At 41.7% G+C, this 21,937-nt stretch overlaps 3 protein-coding genes across 3 annotated transcripts; all 3 read left to right on the plus strand.

Moving 5' to 3' along the window:
• The first annotated feature begins 4,053 nt into the window (after positions 1-4,053).
• On the plus strand, positions 4,054-6,744 carry LOC131665524 (uncharacterized). Its single transcript, XM_058937445.1, has 2 exons — positions 4,054-4,850; positions 5,027-6,744. The coding sequence occupies exons 1-2, from the start codon at positions 4,073-4,075 to the stop codon at positions 5,551-5,553; spliced, it is 1,305 nt and encodes a 434-aa protein (XP_058793428.1). The 5' UTR covers positions 4,054-4,072; the 3' UTR covers positions 5,554-6,744.
• A 2,630-nt stretch (positions 6,745-9,374) lies between these two features.
• LOC131665512 (uncharacterized) lies at positions 9,375-10,844 on the plus strand. The gene is made up of 2 exons (XM_058937426.1): positions 9,375-10,195; positions 10,278-10,844. The coding sequence occupies exons 1-2, from the start codon at positions 9,424-9,426 to the stop codon at positions 10,802-10,804; spliced, it is 1,299 nt and encodes a 432-aa protein (XP_058793409.1). The 5' UTR covers positions 9,375-9,423; the 3' UTR covers positions 10,805-10,844.
• Positions 10,845-11,072: 228 nt separating this feature from the next.
• Positions 11,073-12,699, plus strand: LOC131665511 (uncharacterized). The gene is made up of 2 exons (XM_058937425.1): positions 11,073-11,949; positions 12,075-12,699. Exons 1-2 carry the CDS (start codon positions 11,079-11,081, stop codon positions 12,596-12,598), a joined length of 1,395 nt encoding a protein of 464 aa, XP_058793408.1. The 5' UTR covers positions 11,073-11,078; the 3' UTR covers positions 12,599-12,699.
• The last annotated feature ends 9,238 nt before the right edge of the window (positions 12,700-21,937 follow it).

Here is a 21,937-nt window from a genome sequence, read left to right on the forward strand (position 1 = left end):
TCTCGAAGCCAAGTCTTTTCATTTCGCTCGATGAAACGAACGCGACGAGCCGTTGTAGCGCGTGCGACCCGATATGAAACTATCAAATAGAACAGAGAGATTCAGGTCAAACGGCAAAAAAAAAAAATTGTCCGTGAGCACACCAGTTATTATTATGGCAATAATTTCGAATAACGTCCCCATCGAGCTTGACTCCCCGTGGCTTTTGCATGGAAGGCTGTGGCCACCGAAAGATCGGGGAGAATAATTTCTTACGGATCCCGATGACTCTTGAGATTCGCTCGCGACGACAGGCGAACAAGAAAAGACGTCCCCGAGCGCGGTATACTCGAGTACGCGAGACGCGTTGGAAGCGGCTCGCCGCCGTCGCACGAGAGAACAATGGCCGAGCCACGCGAGCTTTACGTAAACGAGCTCTCGAGGACTCGATTAACGATAATTATTGCCGGGCACTTCTTCGCTCGCGCCGCCTATTCTCCTGCACTGGCGCGCGCGCGCGTACTCTATCGCCGACGAGGAGGCGCAGCGCGACGCATGAATATTCACGCGCCTGGTGACCGCTCTAAATTCTTATCGGGCTTCGAGGAAAAACGAATAATTTCGAGCGCGATGCTGTCTCTCTCTCTCTCTCTTTCACGCCAAGGTCGACGTCAAGTCGCTTCGCGTACTTTTCGTGGACGCGGTGCTCTTTCTTTTTATTTTTCGCAATCTGCGCCCATTAGACGTCGTTACATTATTGCCATGTCAAAGCTGTAATAACACGCAGAACGAGTATAATGGAGGGAATGTGTAGCGAGCGCGGCGTATAGTCGTGCGGCTTTTTTTTTTTTTTTTTTCTTTTTTTTTAAATTCACATGCTTATGGGACTATTGTGGAAGACGGTGCGCGCTAGCTTTGCGAGATTAATCGTTGCCTTGCTCGCTGGAATGGCTCGTGACGACGAACTGCAAAGCATACGAGAATTAGCGCTGCGATTTTCGCGTTTCGTGCACGTACTTTTCCAAGTGATCGGATACTTTCGATTTTCATTGCTGTACGACTTGCTCTACTTCGACACCCTTTTCATTCGCTGGACTACGTTACTTCGGAGCTGTTTGCAATTTTCTATTTGTCGGAACAAAAACAAATAATATTTGTAACGATAGTAACCGAAGAAAAAAATGTATTTTCCATAGTTGGCTACGGAATACATTCGGAAGACTCGGATAGCTTACACGCTGGTTCTATAACTTGGCGATCTTTTCAAGTTGTTTACAATGACAAAGCACAAAGTAAAATTAACGCTGAGAAGTGAGCCGAGAACTTAGGTATCGATAAACTATGCCTATCGAAGAGTTGCTCAAGATCAAAGAGAAAACGCATCGCTGTCGCAGCGAACGAGGGAGATATTTCCCGCCTTGACGTTCGCTCGTCCGAGGCGTGCCGGCCGCTCGCGACAGGTGGTGCAGGTGACGATAGGCGCGCTGCCGCTAAGTACGTTACGCTGTCGCGCGAGCGCTCGCCGCGCGCGTGCCGTGGCGTTCCAGCCACGCCGCGGGGACTCCCGCGCGACCGTTGCGTTCGCTCGTTTCGCGTACTACCCGTGCGATCGCCTTTACAACGCGGCCTCCTTCTCGGGGCGCGCGAGATGACTCGGCGGCACCGCCGCCGTGCAATCACGGCCGCGCTCCTCCCTCGGGGCCTGCCTCGCGCGAGCCGAGTCGCACGCTCGCGACGCGAATCGGCGAGAAGTTTGGGCGAGCCGCGCGCACGGCCGAGGGCAGCGCGCTGCAGCGTCATCTCTGTCTCCTTCGGTAACGCCCGTAAGCCGCGCGCCTATCGGTGGCTTTTTATCTCCGCGAGGCGCGCAGCGAGGGGACAGACCGACGTGGATAAACAGCACTTCCGGAGTGCGAGAAAAGAGTGGTAATAACGCGGAGAAGGGGGAGAGGAGGCTGGTTGCGCCGGCTAAAAATAATACACACACGCGTGCGCGCGCGCAGAAGGAAAAAAGCGAGAGAGTCACACCTGAGCGCACACGCGCTGCTTCCTCTCATCCGTCGGCCCCCTTCAGCTCCTATTTTGCCTTTTTACACGAAAAACGCGCCAGCCGACCTTTTTATTTTTCGACCCATCCTCTGGTAGTACATTGTCTTTGTTTAGCCTTGAATGCTTTCCGGAGCAGTCCAGATGAAAATTAAACTGGGATCCTAAATTGCCAGGCTTGAATATACTATATATTATTACATTGGGGGGTTACAACCATATGACGGAAAGCTCTCTCTTTTACCTTTTTACACGACCAAATGGTCATGACTATGGTAACAATTCAGATACTAAGCTAACTATTAACTTTTCAGTGGACAATCTCTTAAAACATCAGCAAAATTAAATAAAGACTAAATTTGATCTTTAAATCACACAAATCGATTCAACAACTTATGTTCTGCAAGTTTAAATGCTTGAGAAGTCAATTTTCATTTTCAAATTTTTGTGCTAGTAGTATGCAGTAATGTACGTAAATCCAAATTTTACAAAATATTCAAATAATTCGAAACGCAAAATTGATATTTGATTTTCACTAAACATAAATTACTGCACGTCTATTACCTGCACGTTACACGGCATATGTTTGAAACTATACAATGAAGTATTTGTATGAAGTAACGACGATATTTTATTACTCAATTAAAAGCAATACATTATTGCATGTTATTTATTAGCTTATCTGTCCAAATTTCAGTAGTTTAAATCAATGACTCAGCAGTGCCACACCTAAATTGATTATAGTGATATTTATCATAAAATCTTCGTAGATGATACCTACAACAGACAAGTCGATAAACTTTAGAGTTCAAGATTACTGAAAATTGTTAAGATTAATGAATGTGTTTTATTCTAATGTAAGATTATCAAACTCTTGCATCGAGTTGTAATAGACTGTAGTTAAACTATGAAGTCCATCATTAGGTAAATTTTTAAAGATAACGATTTATGGTCTTTGGTGTTACCAATCATGATGAATATTGTTAGCATCGAAAAGTTAATAGGTACAGTTTTTTGAAAATATTAGCGTTCATTTCTTTCATACTGAAGATTATCTGCAATACAGTTGCCGCTTGCTTCATTAGATAGGTCGAAAAATTATCCGATATCCTGTTATCGTCACTCAAAATGATTACGTTGAATAATTTATCATCTTGGTAAATTTTTTTGTATAAGTACCTAGTTATATGTAAACATCGTGAATCCATTAAAAAGGATACTAAAGAAGACGAGGGTCACAAATAAGTCAAATATGTACAAAATGTCCAGCAAAAGGACAAAACTGCAAACGAATAGTTTTTTTAACCTTCATTTTCTAGAGAATAGATCTTAGCTACAAACAAACAATATATTTGAAATAACAATTTTCTGCAAGCAGCTATATCCCATCAACTTGATTGGACAACTTTCCGAATACGAATCAAGTCGATACTCCATAGTATACATTTTATTCGAAATATAAAACAATTCAGAAAAAAGAACGAAATGAAATTCAAAATAATTCTTCTAACTTATTGCAGAATATTTAGATATTATAATTAATAAAATAGATTTTTTTAAACACGACACAACAGTGCAAAATTTACTTCAAACCACGAATGCCTGTTGGGTAAGGTTTATTATTGATTATTATGCTACGGAATCAAAACAAATAGTTCAAAACCTGGAAAAGAGTTTTCAATAATACTTTAAGTTAATTTTTTGTTTTTCCTGTCGAAATTGTAAGTATAGTTTCAATATTGAACGTCAAACAAATAAAAAATTCAGGTGCGAAGATGAAAAAAAGGTATTGAAGAAACTACCGCCATAATTTGTAACTAAAGAGGTGAGAAAATATTTAATTTACGTGAACACGTTTTATTTTTGCTGTCAGGAAGTAATTAGTTAATATTTCGTTGACTAGTTGTAAACGACTAAAAATAGAACATTTGATAAAGTGTAATTTTCCAATCAACGACTATACTATAGGTATTTCAACTATCAGATCTCCTCTTCATTCGATATAAACCAGTTACTAACCACAACGAATGAAGAGAGCATCAGCAAAATGCTGCTCTCCATGGTGCTTTTGACAACCTTACTTTGCGTCGGTAATGCTGAAAAAAATAGTTTTACGAAAAGTTATCAATTCCCGGAGTCTGAAATCAACACAAACCGACCAAGACGTGATATGACCAAATTAATTTACACCCGTTTCAACGAATCACAGCCGAATAAAACAAATCGATGCATCGTTACTGTGATATCAAGCGCCTTTGACGATTCTCCTGACGTAAGAGCAGAGTGCGAAGTTTCTCTGAAACCCGAAATGCCGGGTGGCACAATTATGCACCATTGCATGGCACACGAATTCGGCAATGAAAAGGTTATCGTTGTCTGGGGAGAGGAACAACACTTGACAACTCCAAATGAGAAGACTAGATCGGTCGTGGTAAAGACGAGCGTGGTCGACATGTCGAATGATTGTGATACTGTCGAGGCCACAAAGAGGAAATACGAAGTGCAAGACAAAAACGTCATCTCAATGTATTGTTTTCGCCCAAGAGTCATCGTATTCGACGATACTTATGAATTATTACTTGTAGACCAGATAAGCATGTGTGAACCTGAATCTACCCATTGCGATTACGTTTTATACAAAGTTGACAACAAAGGTGAAAAAGTAACGGGACCAGAGCAGTGGCCAAATTCACTTTCCAATGGCACATGCTCATTATTTTATAACGTCGCATCTGCCAAACTATCTCCAGGCATACAAGGATATTATATAACCGATACTCATTCGATTGCATTAGCTAGAGGACAAATAACAGTACAATCAAATGGTGAGTATCACAATTATACAGTAAAAGCTATTAAGCTTTAAACTTAGTATTTTCAACACATTCTTTGGAAGAAATATTCAATTGACATATGTTGAATATCATTATTATAAACTATATTTTCATTATGAGAAAATTTTCTCATATGTGACACTTATTATGTGCTTTTCCTTCCAAAGATGGCTATAACCCGCTGATATGGAGCAGATCGTTCAACAAATCACATGAAAGAATTAAATACTCACTGACTGACGTTACTATCGGCTTGTGTGAAACTGTTGGTAATTCAACTTTTGTTTGTCGCCAACTTGATCAAAATGGCCAGATCCTCAGAGAAGCGCAGTTGAAAATTGAACATCCAAACAAACCAGTTATAAACCATGTATACAATTTACGTAATGGCGGACTCTTAGTTTCGGTATGGACCCACTTACGTCAAGAATATCTGGTAGAGATCGGTAATACAGGTATAGCGAAGGCTGTTGAAGTTAACTTCAAGATCGTCTTGCCTTATTTACACATATACGATTCCAGAATTTTCGAAAATAAACTAGGTCAATATTGCATGGCGAAAATGATAACAAAACCTAAAGAGTCGGTAGGAGCTTCGATAAATACTTATATACAGTGCTTCTCTCCCGACGAGTTCTCCACATGCGTAAATAAATTTTTTTGTAACTTGACAGCTGCCTCATTAAGCAGGTAAAATATCTTTAAAAAATATTGTATGCCTAACGATAATTTTGTATGCAATAAACATTTATTTTACAAATAAATTTCATAATTCAACCGATACCATCACTACTTGGTACGACAGTTGTGCCGTTGGTAAAACAGCTGATTCATGTTGTTTAAGCTGGTAACTTGGCATATTTTCTTTTTATCATGTATTAACTTTCTGTGATTACGAGGTGTTTTTACCGAATCTTCCGGAAAGTATATTTTATACAATTACGAATATATGTAGTGTTTCGATTATTGAATGGCTTGTATTAGTAATTACATTCAATCAATACAATAGACAACGGTATATAAAATGTATTAAAAGACAAAGTATAACTTTACATTCCTTAAAATTTGTATATTTTTATTCCAATTTATGTAAAGTTGCAATAGAAAGTCGCCTTTGTAGAGTTTGTGATTTATGATTTTTTGCTCTCAGTAATATAAAGAATATTAGGTTCAGAATTTAATGAAATGCGTTTGCTACTAATCACTTGTAATATAAATGTAATCGAGTTAGAATTTAATGGTTATTCTTAAACGTGGATTATACAATGAAAAAGTCGATGATTTTCAAAGTGACAATAATTCTACTTTTTCTAATTCAATTCTAAAAATGTTAAATGTAGAATAAGTAGAAATCAAGAAACACTCATAATTAGTAGATAAAAATGCTTAATGTTGTTTCAATTTATCATGTGTTAACTTTCTTTTAAATAAGTGTAATGTAATTTACTGATCACAAGAAAATGTTAAAAACAAATGTAAGCACCACTAAATGTATTATACGAATAACAAATACGATGTTAATTTATCCAATATCCGCTATTTGCTTATGAGATACAAACAATTACGAATTGTAATGCTTCCGAGTTTATTCGTATGGCGCGTTTCTTCAATTGTGCAAATTGCATGAAAATTTGGCAAAGTCCACGTCAAGTAGAGGAAACTTTATAAACTATACTTTATTTAATATCTATCTGTTTGACAAATTGTTTATATAAATAGGAGGCAATTTTTGCATGACGATGATTCACTTGAGTACAGAAATTGCAAGTAAATATTGCACTTTAATAATAATAATAATAATACAATATTACATCTTTTTTTTCAAATTACTAGTAAATAAAAATTTCCCACACTTATTACACATTACACACTTCAACAATGCGTAGATGTGAAATTACTTAATAGAACACAAAATTATTTAAATATTTTCAAATAAATATCATATTTTGTTTTACTACTCCGTAATGTCGATTTTTTTTGGAAAGACTTCAATAATTGATGCAGTTATTTGAAAATTATTAAAAAAATTACTAAGTTAATTTGGTGACATAGTGAGCTTGTAGTAAATTAATAGGTTTATTATAGTTTCACTGTCTACTCGTAAACAGATAGAAATAGTGCATTTTTAATAAGTGGAATTCTCTCAATCAACTGCTAAATGTATATATAACGTAACTATCAGAACTTAGTAATGTCAGTTATGTCTCAGATCACGCGAAAATAGCTTCAGTAAAATGCTGTTATCTGCAGTAATTTTAATAACATTCCTCAGCATCAGCAGTGCTAAATTTACTGGTTTCACAAAACTGTATCCATTATCAGAGACCGATTACGTGAGCTACGGAACAGGGCATATTACCAAAGTGATTTATACTAATCATAATGTATCGCAGCCAAATACAATAATACGATGCCTCGTTACCATGATATCCTGTGCTTTTGACGAAACTTCTGGTTTAACAGTAGTGTGAAATTTTTTTGAAACCCAAGATGCCAGACAGTGTGGTCATGGATTTTTGCGAATCCCACAAATTCGGTAGCGACAGGCTATTATCGTTTGGGGTAAGGAACAAAATTTGACCGATTCACTATAATCAGACTAGATCCGTTAACGTAAAGACAAGCGTGATCGACATGATGAAAAACTGTCACACGGTTGAGGCAACAAAGAAGAAATATGAAGTTCAGCATAAAAATTTCGTTTCACTGTATTATTTTCGTCCAAAGGTAATCATCTTCGACGAGAATTACGAACTGTTACTTGTAGATAAGATAAGTATATGTAAATCTAATCCCACACACTGTGACTACGTTTTATATAAATTTGATTATAAAAATAGCAAACTAACTAGGCCGGAATTGTGGTTAAATTTACTTTCTAATGGTACATATTCATGTTGGTACAGCGTTGAATCTGCTAAACTATCTCAAGGCACACAAGGATATTACATAACTGATAGTTATAAGATAACCCTGGCTAGAAAAAAATCTAATGGTAAATTCGTTTCAAAATCATTAGACAACATTATTGGTAGTATAAAAGTCTTTTTCTTAAATATATTTTCTGATAGCGGAGTAACTAATTCGGAAAAGATTCAAGATGATTACTCCGCTGTTGCTCCAAAGAAAAAAATTTTCTGGCGTGGCAGTGTTCAAGTTTTTTTTTCAAGTCATCAGCCAGTGAATACAAATATTCACTGACTAATAACGTTAGTTTGTGCGAATCTCTTGAAAATTCAACCTTTGCCTGTTGGCAATTTGATCAAGAAGGAAAAAACGAAATTAACACTCCATTTGCACCTTAATTTTTTACTCTAGTATATAATTTACTATATATGTATTTAATTTAATCGCTATAAATAACGGAAAAGAAATTTAAATGTATCAAATACAAATAAATATCTTATATACTTTAGTATAATAATGACATTGTTAGTGTAATAAAGTTATAATATTCAGAAAATTATGACTGCATATTTATTAGGCATTATCCTTCTCTTTTGTGAATTTCTAAATATTGTCAGATTTTCTACCCGAGGAAAACTATTTCATCTAAAGCGATAATAATTATTTGATTTGAAAGCTTTTATTAAATGAAAATTTCATTTTTTCAACGAACACTTCTGTATGATCAACGTTATGAATATAAAAACTTTAAATATAAAACCTATATGTTTTTCTTTTCACTCATCCTTCTTATGTTACTGAAAATCTATTTATTCATAATTTTTAAATAACAATCGTAAAAGCTGAATAGCTCCAACTTGAATCTTTCTATAATTTCATGTTTTGATGCAGAGGTATTGGAACAAGCGATATTATTTATTAAGATAATTCAACTCAAGAGCTTTTATTTGTAAACTATGATCAATCAATGTCAAATTTTCAATATGACTAACGCAACTTGTAGCAGGAAATATTTACTTAGACTTTCACCAATAAGTAAGATATGGAAGAGGCAATGATTATCACGGTGAAGAAACGTTGCTAATTCAGATTACGCTACATCAACCGCCTGAAGAACGACTGTAATAGATATGCAAGAAAATTGCTCTATGATCCATGCAATAGAAAGGAAATATGAATTAATTGTTTCCTCTAAATTTTATCATATTTCACAATATTTACTAAGTAATACTGTGCAAACAATAAATAAATGTAAATCTGGCCGAAATTCATTCAAAAAATTAAATTATCGATTAAAAAATGGTTTTCCTCCCATCAATGAGAAATATTACTTGAAAATATTTTAATTGTAAAATTTGATTTATCAATCAAAAATACATATATACAATCGTATCGATATTTCATTATACATAGGAGAAAAATGAATTACACTTAAGTATTTTATTCTCACACAAAATCAGTGTCCACGGTCACGTTCTGATTTATCGAAGAAGCTTAATGCGAATTTAACTGGATATAGTCGTGTCAACGCATTACATGCAGTCACACACGTCACGTCATACAATTTACCAATCAATCGCGCCTATTCTAACTAAATGCTCATACGTAGTGGTGTCAGTTACGACTTGAACCGCGTCAGTAAAGCACATCTCGACACATGATGTTGTCGGCTCTCGCTATAATTTTAAGTGTACTACAGTTATGTAGTGCCGAAACTAGCACGATTGCAAAAAGTTACAAGTTCCCGGAGACACAGATTTTAACGAACAATTTGTGGCACGATACTGCGAAATTGGTATACGCTCGTTGCAACGCGACGGAGCCAGAGTCAGGTAAGCGATGTATTGTCGGATTGAATCTCGATGCCAGCAACAATTTTACGGAACTGACGGACGAATGTAAAATAACTCTCAAACCTGAGATGCCGAACGCACAGATAAGTAATGTGTTTTGGGTGTACGGATTTGGAAAGGACAAGGCTATTCTGGTTTGGCTAGAGACGCTGAAAGATTCAAGTTCGCGAAATGATTCTGGATCTTTAACGCTAAAAACAAGTGTGATTCATATACTTGATAATTGCCAGGTCTTCGATGCCAAGGTGCACGAGTACGCAGAGCAGCAAATTGATTTCAGTTGTTTGAACCTGAATGTTATTATATTCAATGATTACTACGAATTCACTCTCAAAAACGTAACTAACAACTGTACACCTGGGTCTGAATGCCCTATAGAATATGGTATTTTTAAGTTTGATGCAAAGGCTAAGAAACTGTCTGGTCCTGATCATTGGCCTACTCCACTTTTCAATAATGAAACTGCTGTCAGTATTGTAATGCCAGTTGAACCTCGAAGCCCCTCAAATGGCTATTTTATTGTCAATCATGATTATTTCAAATTAGTTACTTATCTCGTCACTAAGGATTCAAATGGTGAGTATAAATTATGGTTGTGCTTTCGATTTTTCACTGAAACAATTTTTTAATCTATCGTTCAAATAATCTTTTATCAAAGATTACAAAAAAAAGATGCTGTGGGAATCGCCATACGTTGATTCCGATTGGTTTAGTGTCTTCTCAATGGCCAACAAAGCAATGGGTTGGTGTTACAACGTCGTCAAAACAAATTCGAGCTTCTCTTGCTGTCGCTGGGATCAAGCAGGTGTGATCAACATGAAAACGCAGTTCGAAATCGAATTACCAAACAAAAGATATCTCCAAGCTGTTCATAATCTGCAACAAGGTGAACTTCTAGTAATGACATCAACTTCACCGATGTGTGGTTGTCCCGATGTCGACGACGAGCGTTTCTTCATGATGAAAGTTACTGAAAAAGGTCCAGTAGGCTCACTGGAGTTCAAATTAGAACCGAGATGCACTACTGATAAAAGTGATATCATTTTAAAATTGTTCGAGAATGATAAAGGTCAATACTGTGTTATTCAAATTTGTGAGAGTAAATTCCAGCACCCTACTCGTCTTAATACTCTTGTACGATGTTTCTCCAGTGACGAGTTGTCGAAATGTATGAACTGCTTGTAAAATGAAATAAAATCTCGCTTAGCCATATACAATACTCTTATACGAATCTGCGTTATCTGTGTTTCGATAAACAATATCTCGAAATTTGTATCTTTCAAAGTATAGAAATAAATACATATTTTCGTATGTGTCACGCCGTAATAAACTCTATCAATTTCGTTCCAGCTTTCATGAATTTGATTATAAATGCCATTGTCAACGTTATCTAACCTCGTATATTTCAATTGAGGCAAGCGCGCTAAGTATCATTGCCACTTCATTTGCGAACTACTACATGCACATGTTCCAACTCTTCAAAAGGCAATCAAGTAATCAACCTGCATCTAAAAGTAACACCGACACAGCTTGTGGTCAGTTGCGAATGGAATTGCGCGTGGACAGCAGCAACATGCTATCGACTCTTGCAATTGTGATAGTCTTTTTACATCTCGCTAACGCTCAAATCTTGTCAAGAACATTCAATTTTACGGAAAGTCAATTGATCAAAAATCATCCGTGGCATGATAATACAAAGTTACTTTACGCTCGATGCAATTCGTCGCAGCCACAATTAGGTAAAAAATGTATCATTTCTGTAACAGCCGAAGCTTTTGAAAATTCCACAATCGTTTCGAGTGAGTGTACTGTGACACTTAAGTCTGAGATACCAAAAACACTTGTGAATGACAGTCTACTAGTTTTTAAATTTGGCAGTGATAGGGTTATTATTATGTGGATGGAATCGCAAAATACGACGAGCAATGGTTTGTCAATTTTAAAGACAAGCGTTGTCCACATGGCTGATCAATGCCAAATTTTCGGGACGACGGTGCATAGTTATTTGGGACAGTTCACTGTTGAAATGGCTTACCAAAAGTATTTCAACATCATTGCTTCACAAGATACGTATGAGCTAGTACTTAAGGATGTGGTGAACGACTGTAAATTTAGAGCCAATTGTACTTTTGGTGATGGCATTGTTAAGTTTGACAAGAAAGCTCGGAAATTATCTGGTCCGGAGCATTGGCCTACTCCAATATACAATGACAAATGGGATATTGACATCATCGTAGCGGTTGAACCAGGACACTCTGAGAATGGTTATTTTGTTTTTAATCGCAACGATAAACAATCGATTGCATATCTCGCGACCAGAGAGAAAGATGGTGAGTATTGTTTAAAAGTTTTGTCTAATTTCTCTCACTCGTCAAATTCAAAGTATACTTTTATTTTACATTTGGTTCATAAAACGTAACAAATAAGTATGAAATACATATCGCCTTATCAACAGATTACAAGAAGCTGATTTTAAAAGAAACACCATTCACAAGATCCAATTGGTTCAGTGGGATTTCGTTAGCCAACCAAGCTATTGGCATTTGCTATCACTTCAGTTCAAACTCAAGCATCACATGCTGGCAGTTCAATCAGAGAGGTCAACTTTTATTGTATAAATTACTGATACCTAAACGTCAACATGATGTTCCTGTAGCAGCTGTCTACAATATAAAAAATGGCGGATTCCTTCTGGTCGTCGTTGACTGCCCAAAGAACGATTGCGATGGATCCAAAAACGACAACCATTTTATTAAAATAGGTAAAGAACGTCAGGTTGATGTGGTAAAGATTCGGTTCGATGCCAAATGTAATCAACAAGAAAATAGTCAGATGACATTCAGAGCATTCGAAAATAAAAAGAGTCAGTATTGCATTGCTAGATTATGCGATAGTAAAATTCATAATTCGGTAAGGTTAGATGCAAAGGTCCATTGTTTTTCGAGTAGCGCGTTTTCGAAATGTAACGATTGTATATAAAAAAATTTGTATAAATGACAAAATTGCCATCCACAATTGATTGTGTGCCATAAATAGGAGAACAACGAACATTTTTATAATAAAAAAAAGGTAGAAAACGACTGCTTGCATATACATGATTCGTTCATCCTGCAACTCTTTTAAAGCAATTACATTCTCGCTACAAAAGTCCAAGAAAGAGCCGAGAAAGAAATAAAGAAAGAAAAAAAAGGAGTACACATTACTCCACAAGTAGCGAGTCTTACGCAGATGCTGCACACAGAGGAATCCGCACAATGCAGGCCCAGGATCCCACGCGAGTGCACGCGGCTTTATAATCAGCTGCAAAAGTGCGCAACTAGCCGGTCACGCATATAATACTTGCGCTGTCGCAACAGCAACAGAGAAGCATCCGTGAGAGAAAGAGATTATATTCTCCCTCTGTATAAGGGCAACAACAAGAGGAGAAAAATGTCGCGGTGCAACTCGCTGCACGCGACCTGATTCATATACATACCAGTATAAAAATCAAGGACGCCTGTAGGTGATTAATGATACCCGGAGGTCCTCTAAAATCGTAGAGTGAACGTTACATTCCATAAATTCTGCGCAAGCAGTTGAAGAGAACGAAAAACATGACGGCAGGGAGAGTGGAAAAAGTGTAATAAGTGCGCTCATGCTAAACGGAGCGTCGCATCTTCTTTCCAGTAACGATTAATTTTTCAGTGAAGCTCGGGATTCTAAGTGGACCGGTAAATTCGTAATGTTTCTCGTAATTTTTCTCGACTTCACGTGGATTATAGAACCGTCGAGTATTGAGGTAGTAAAGGTACTTATTGTAAAACGTTTTCAAAGCTTATCCAAAATTCCATGAAGCTTCAATTGGATATTGACTATTCGAGTAGTCAAATAACTAACGGAAAAGCAATATTTGAAAAAGTCAAAAGGTACGTAAAGAAGAAAAGTCAATTACTCTCTAGGAAATCACACGAAGAAAATATGATGTTGAAAAAATGTTGAAACACAAAGAAAACCACGCTAATCTCCTTACTTTTTCTAATCACCTGGCGAAAGCATCAATTATGCGTACGCGCATCCAAGTCCAAAGCCAGCAGAAAAGAGAATTTAGAATTTCGAGTACTTACAAAATTCGAAAGTCATCGCGCGTGACGCGAAATCCCAGCATGCGCGCGCGAGAGAGGCAAAAAAAAGTCGGTCGGAAGAGGATGTCGGGCGTTTCCTGCGGTTGGTCCTACACGCTCGCGCCGCGGGATTCCATTGCTCTACATTGTCGCTTCGTTATGCGCACGAAAATTTTCAAGTTGACAAAGGATTCTCCGAGTATAATCTCGCGTGCGCCCGCGTTGCACATGTGGAAGATATAACGGGAGATGATTGCGCGAGATGAAGGTTCCGTATGGAACGTTTTGCATTACGGAAAATTAGATGATTGCTCGTGATCATCATATCTGCTAGATTATTCATTCGATGATGACCGAGAGAGAAAGAGAGGAATACTTTGGGTTTACTCGAACGATTCAACTCAGTTTAAAAATGAAAAAAAAAGTAATATCGAAAAATTAATTATCGTCACGACACGATACCTATTTTTGAATTGGTATAGAATTCAAAGAGTATTGCGCACAAGAGAGAAAAGCATTGTGACCTCTTTCAGGCTATTTGGAAAATACTAATCATCATCGAAATTACAGAACCAGAGCTTATATAGAAAAAGGGGACTTTGTTGTTTTGAGTAAAGTATACTCTAAGGAGGGAAACTGGCTAGCGAGAGAAGTACACTCGCATACATACAGATGGCTCCGGAGCCGAGACGCGCATACGCGCCAGCATACTTCCAACGGTCGCGATACATGTACAGTATCGTAATAGTAGATTGTACGGAGTAATCGATAAGAGTAAAATCTTACGTACGTCAAGGATCAGTGCAAATTAAATCTGAGACGATATTAATCAGAAGCGGCAACCATGCTCGTGTATTTATCGAGGAAGAAAAGAATTTGGAAAATATCGAATCAGACTCGCTGGTTGGCAAAATCCTCGAACGCATATAAGCTGAATCGCAATTTTAAATTACTGCCAAACGAATCTCATAACTAAAACATGTACGTATACGTAAATCGGCACACCACTCGTAATGTCATTTTCATCTCTAGAACTTTATATTTTACCTGCCGAGTATTTATCCGCGAAAACGTAGAAAGCCAAATTATTACATGCCGTTGTGTAGGTATGGATGTTTCGTGCAACTTTAACGCCGCTTGGCATTAACGCGACATTGTTCTTCAGTTCCCTGCGCCTGAAAATGTTGTCGATCGACCAATCCAGTTGAAAAGTTTCGTCCGAATCCGTGGTCAATCCATATCTTGGATTATCGCTTAACCTTTGCTCTCTCCTCTTTCGCGTAACGCATTCAACTCTTCAAATTTTCTTCCGGCGTTCCTGCGCCAACTCGCTCCAAAACTCGCTCGTTCTCGCGATGCGCTACAAATTACTATCGTACATCGTATTTACATTTGAAGTACAGACGTGTAGGTCTTTTTTATAAATTTGAGCGTTGATCGCCTCGCACTCCTCTCAACCGTTACCATTCGTGGTATTGAACTACTTCGCGCGAATACTTTACGAACCAGACGAAAGGCAATATTCCCCAAATCTCATGAAAATAAATAGGGGTGCCGCCCTTCGCAACTATTTTTTTTCGACGAGCGGACCTGTTCGGAAGCGCGAGTACACTGCAGCCGCGGGACATGCCAAGATGGATCGTTCGAAATGCAGCCGAAGATCGGTGGCGCGCGCGAAGCAAAAGCGAGGGACAATTAAGTGAGCGCGGCGCACAGGGCGGCCGGGCCGCGGCAGCGCGAGACGGAGAAGAAGGCAATTCCGTTTAATCGAAGGAGGATGTGGAGTCGGTTAAACCGAAGTCCCAAGTAAGTTTCGTTCGGCGGACGGAGTGCGCAGCGGCGGTGACGGCGGCGGCGGCGGCGGCGGCGGCGTCAGCTGCCCGGATGTCCCTAACGTTGTATACGTACGTGCTCGTGTTGCAGTGCCGAGCGAGGAGCAACCATGTGAGACTCAGGTGGACCCCTCGCACGTGTGTGCAACGTCAACGGCGCGCTCGGACAGAGAGAGTATGCGCGTAGAGGTGACTTTCTCGTCCGAGGGCTCTCTTTGTTCTTTCGACTGACTCTTCCGTTTTTCTTTCTTTTTCAGCTGCGATGTTTAGGATCGAGTAGTCTTATTCATTCTCTCTCTCTCTCTCTCTCTCTCTCTCTCTAAGTGCTTTGAATATTCAGGTAGAAGGAGACATTAGGTTTCCGGCTAGTTTGCATAATTCGCCGATTCAAACCGAGAATGTAATCTCGCGCTCGTCTTTTTCCTTTTGGTTCTCGATTGTCCGAGATTCGCGCGCGTCGGTTAATCAACGCTCGAAATATAAATTTTTCATAAACGAACGATAGGAGGAGAGAGAGAGAGAGACAAGTGCGCAACGCAGGCTCTCACGCGGCGAGATAATCGCGCCGAGATTATCCGTAAACATTAACATCGCGCCCTCGTTCCGCGCGCGGAGCGCCTATCACTTCTGCTTCTATAGCCTCATCTCATTGTCTCGTCGCGCGCCTGATTCCCTCGCATCCGGATGAGCTCGAGAGCTCTGTGTATATATATATAAGATGAAGCGCCGACCATTTTATACGCGCTCTCTAGATGAGCTTATCGTCTTTTATAATTAGCCGGTTGCGTGGAAAAGTGCACCTCCTGTTTTTGCGATGAACATATATATATGGCGCGCAGCGTCCGCGAAGGAGGGCGCGGCCGCGTCCGCCGACGGTTAATTCGCCTTTTCCATCGCGCTCGACTTACCACCGAGGCGTCGTACGGCGAAAGACACCTCGCGCGGGAGAGGACGATCGAGACCCGCGGAAGTCTCGGAGGCGACGTTGGCGCGATCGAAGCGCAGCCTTCGCTCCCCAGCTGGAATCCCAAAGGCCTCTCTGTATTTGCCCGCAGCGATCATCCTCGCTCAGCGCCTCCTCCTCCTCCTCCTGCCTCCTTTCGAGCAAGCGCAATCGGATTAACCTTGCGCAAGGTCAGATATCGAGTGTCCCAACGAGCTGGCGAGAGAGAGAGAGAGTGAGAACAAGAACAAAAGAAAGTCAGGTTTGCGCGAATGAAGATTTTCGATGTGTAAGCAACTTACATTGCGCTATATATAATATACTTGGCTCAGCGGATCAGCACGATCACTATACAACAACGACAATGACGAAGGTGACGGTGGGGGAAAAATCATCGTATTTCAACTTGCACGTTGGCTCTCTCTCTCTCTCTCTCTCTCTCTCTCTCTCTCTCTCTCTCTCTCTCTCTCTCTCTCTCTCTCTCTCTCCTTGTTCTTGGAACTGATCGTCGGTGAGTGGATTTCTGTCGATCAATAGAAGGGACAACAACATTCAGGAATGTAAGTTTGCGAAAATCACCGCTCGTACCGTTTGCAGATGAGGATCTTGTCGACGGACATTCGTAGCCGGAAAAGATGAAATCTTTCGCGCTTCCGCCGAAGAGGACATTTTTGCGGAGCACAATACATTCCGCATCGTGCCGGGAAAACGCGCTGCGCCGAAGAGCGGTAGATCGGCGCGGAATGAGCGAGAGAGAGAGAGAGAGGCCGCGCGTACCGCACGCGGCCAAATGGCGGCCACGAGCGAGCGAGACGCGCGCGGCTGGCGCGAACGCGGACGAGATTTAGCCGCGAATGGGCGCGGCTCCGCTCTGTGGGATTTGACGAGCGACCCCCGCGCCAACTCGTTAGGACAGCGATTCGGCTTGGGCGAAAATCGACGTGGCGAGCGCTACTCTCGAGCACGTGAATTATTGATCATTCGTTCATCGCGTTGCAATTAGAATCCGAATGGCCGAGAAAGAAGGGGGGAGAGAGAGAGAGAGAGAGCAAAATCAATAATTCACTATCTATACCATCATTTGCATCCATAAATGAATACAAAACAGTAATGAAAGACAAAGGAGAGGAGAAAAATAGCAAAGAGGAGCGCTCGCGAGTTCAACGATCTCGGATGCGACGATGACGCGACGTGCACACGTATGCGTATGTCCCGATATCGTTACCGAATACGCCAGGACACTTTCGCGCGTACGCTAAAAGTTTGGAAAAGTTCATCGTCTGGCTTTCAATTCCAATTAGCTAATTCGAAGACACGCCTTTGGAAATTGTTTTGTTCTCGTCCCGCGTTTTCTCCTCGCGCATATATATATATATATATATATATATATATATATATATATATATATATACACACACCTCGAGATCAATGGAATTGATTCAGAAAAGAGAAAGAAAGAAAGACAAAAGTTGTTTTCCTAGATCAATCATACTTTCCCGTTAAAGACGCGCGTGAGCATACTTGAGTAGGTTAACGTGGTAGATAACGATCAACTCGTTATAAGCACATAAGAAAACGATTCCGAAGGTAATTTTCGAAAAACTCATCTTCGCTGCACGAAAATCAGTGATGCATTTTCAGATGATGATTCGTTGTTTTCGTCCGTTGACGCGATGAGCATTCCTCTCTCTCTCTCTCTCTCTCTCTCTCTCTCTCTCGCTGGCTCGCTCGCTCTCTCGGGGAAGAGAAAGTCGCTGCCGCTCGCGCGGAAAAGTCCGCGGGTCGTCGTCTCTCAGCGCGATAACGTGTAATGACCGCGGCTGACGAACGATCGCCCCACTGGCTCGCGCGTGGCACTTTTCATTGACGAACGCGACAGTTGATCGAGGAGCTAAGACGTTACGCCAGGCCACGACGGCTCGATAGGTATTAAGGACGCTTGTCTCACCGCTACGAGCTAAATAATTGAGCACTCGCTCGAGCAATATTGCCATTATCCCCGTCGAACAACGTGCGCGCGCGCGCACGCACACACACATATTTCCGAGAAGCGATCGTCTCCACGTGCAACAGCTCACGACAAAGAGGGAACGGATGATTTTCATCGGCGCACGTACGCACGGTCGTAGATGAACATTCGAGATACATCGAGAAATATTCAAATCCCGCGATGCCGGCGAGGGGTCGGCGGAAAGGGAGGACATCCATCGCTCGGAGATAAGAAAGCTTTACTCTCGGCGGCGAGTGTGCAAATGAGCGCGAAAAGCAGCAAGGAAAGAAAAAAAAAAAAAAAAAAAAAACAAGCAACGAGATGACGATGTTAATAAACTTGGGCCGCGCGCGCCAGCGCCAGCTGTATTATTTAAATGAGCCTGCGGCTGCCGTATAATTAGCTCGCCTTTAGTTTTATCGCGACGTGGCGTCTTATATAGAAGTTATACGCGCTGCTAATGGGGAGAGATCTACCGAGGGAGTGCATTGGACAATGGACTAATGAGAGAGGATAGTTATTGCGCGGAGTTTTAACCCTTGCGAATTGTTGCGCCGAGTAACATTCAAATATCTCGCGATCTGCGTTGTCGATTGTTGACGACGCGTAATTATCAATTCGTATGCAGCGAACTCGGCTAAATTGCTCCCATCAACTATCAGCGCTATCGGCATATTGGCGGATCTACGACGTGTTTGTCCTAATAAATACTCGTGAATATCCGACGTTCGCGTCGGGGAATAAAATACGACGATAACGCGACGAGTTTTACAACGAGCTACAACCGTGGCACGCGAGGAAGAGCCAACGTTCGTAATGTAAAAGCCACAAGCTCGGTAGCAAATATCCTCTCACCGCGACGAGAACAAGAAAAAAAAAACAGTTCGCCGGGGCGATTGCGCTCTCCTCTCCCGCGCTCGGAGCCGCGAAACAAAAAGAAAAAAAAGAAAAAAAAGAGGCAAACCAAAGCAAAAAGCTACCGAGCGAGAGGAGGAAGGGGAGAGAAAGAGGGGCCGAACTGCGCCGGGATGAGAGACAGATAATGGCGGCGGTCGGTCGGCTGCGTTGGTGGGGATACGACACCCCTAACCTGGCCTTTTCAGCCTCCATTTTGCTGAATCATCGGAGACGAGCGCGCTCGCCGGCGAGATTGTATCATTGATTTTTTTTTTTAATTTTTTTTTTTCACAGCTCCTCCGCGGACTATTGATTCGCGCGCGCGACGAAAACCATGCCCGAGGCGACCTTTCCATTTCTTTTTTTATTTCTTTGAGGTCGAACAATGTTTTGTTGAGTTTGAAGCTTTTAGCGATAACATTCTCTTATTCGGGCACAACGGGCAAGTTCTTTTATTTTCTCGAATGCGGGTGGAGATAAGGCAAGCTGGATAAGCGACAATGGATTCATTTTCAGTCTGAAAATAAGAAAACGCGCGCCAAGTGCGCGGCTCGAGTGAATTTTCAGTTGTCTTTCTATTTTCGATGCGAATCCCAGAACGAAGTGCTCCAAAGGAAACTTTGCAGACGTTGACGTGGATACCGATCGCCGCGCGCATCTCAACGTGAAATAATAACGAGCTGCAACAGCTAGCGGCACGCGAGAAACTTCGAGCAAGTACTTCTCTCGGCGCGCACAAGCTCCGAGAGCAAAAAATCAAACCCGCAGGCAGCTCGCTAAGAGAGGGAGAGCGAGAGCGAGCGCGCGAACGAGAAACATCGTGCGCGCGGCTCCTCTCTCATTGGAGTCTCCCCCTTTTGCGCTTGGAAGTCAATTTCCTCGGACAGCAGGCTACGGGCGCGCAGGAACTGCCGGCGAGTTTCCGGCGGACATGTTGGCTGCTGCTGCCCTCGTAAAAAAGAAAAAAAAGAAAGAAAAAGAAGAGGCTGGACTTGAAAACCCTCCGGCCGGCTCTGCGGATGAGTGACTCGGCTAATGCTCGCAACCCTCCTCCTCTTTGTCTTCTTTCTCTCTCTCTCACTCTCTCTTTCTCTCTCTCTCACTCTCTCGTTCTCTCTCCCACCCTCCAAGTCCCAGAGACACGTGCGCGCCTGTATTATACATTTGAGGTCAACAATTTTCAAAACTTTCCTTCTCCGCGTCAAAAAGTTTGCGCGCGCGACAAGAGTCGATGAATTTTTCAACGGGATAGGTAATAACTCTATTGCCAACCCTTTGTTGAAGACTCGTGAATATTGATGCACGAGAGAGAGAGAGAGAGAGAGAGACTATAGTCGTGCGTTGGCTATGTGTGACACGATGATCGCTTAAGTCGCGCGAATTTTTAAATCTTTTCAAATGACTATAGTCGGCCTATGCCTGTGACATTGCCTCTGCGCAAATAGAGCGCTATTTTGATTATATCTTTCATTCGTCGCGGGCGTATAATGCACGTATCGTACGTTGCGCAGATTGCAGCTTCGAGCGCTATTGTCACGGTGGAATCGCGACTGCGATTAGCCGCGACAAACTGTCGTCTAGCCCTTCATCGCGCCCGAAGCAACGAGAGGAGAACGAGAAAACGCTCTACATAGCATCCCACATCCACGTTCGCGCAGCACATACGCAAACGTACGAATATTCACACACCCACACACACTGGCAGAAACGCGCGCGCAACTCGGTTCTCCGCGTTATCTCCTCTCCTCATCGGCGCAGGTATCTCTATCCTCCTCTCGCCGGCGTCGCTGTGCTCCCCCTCGCTCGGTTGCGGCGTTGGCGGCCAGGTATTGACCCGTTGCTGCCTCCCTGCGCGTTGCCCGGGCAACGCTCGAGTGTGTAAAGCCCAACACACCGCCAGCAGCGAACCGCGCCGAGAGCCGCCAACCTCGCTCTCATCTCTCCTTCCGCTAGGACGTCTATTTTTTCCTCTCGCTCGGCCGGGCTTTTCCCTCGGCGACTGCGCCGCGCGCGTCCCATGCGATTTCGACCTAGTTTCGACGGTGCCGGTCCGCCAAACGCGTCGTGACGCCGCGTCGCCCGACGATCGATGCGTTTCCCACCGGCAAAGCATTCGGGTTGATCGCGAGATCGTCGGTATGTAGCGATAAGCGCGTCGCTCTCTCTCTCTCTCTCTCTCTCTCTCCCTCCCTCGTTGATGTAGGTATATTAGAGTCGGTCATGCTCGGAGAAGGGAAGCGGGATCGATCTTCTCCGAAGCTCATCGAAAAGGCATCACCGACGAGGACTCCCAAAGGAGTAAGCCGCACGCGCGAACGTTTAGACGCTTATTATTGACGAACACGTGAAAGGCATGCGTGCACGCGGGAAATGACGATTTCCACGCTGAGCCATCTCCTTAGTCTTGACGCGCATACCAGCGAGGGAGTATAGACCCACTCTTGAAATTATATTGCTCGTTCTGCGGAGGCGCTTGGCCAGAGGCGTTAAGCAAAAGAATCATTTGGGGTGGTGTATTTTGCCTTTTCACGCGGTTCGTTTAGCTGCGCGCATAAA

Source organism: Phymastichus coffea, unplaced genomic scaffold (assembly GCF_024137745.1).
Source record: "Phymastichus coffea isolate CEN01 unplaced genomic scaffold, Cenicafe_Pcof_1.1 PCOF00052, whole genome shotgun sequence".
NCBI classification, from domain to species: domain Eukaryota; kingdom Metazoa; phylum Arthropoda; class Insecta; order Hymenoptera; family Eulophidae; genus Phymastichus; species Phymastichus coffea.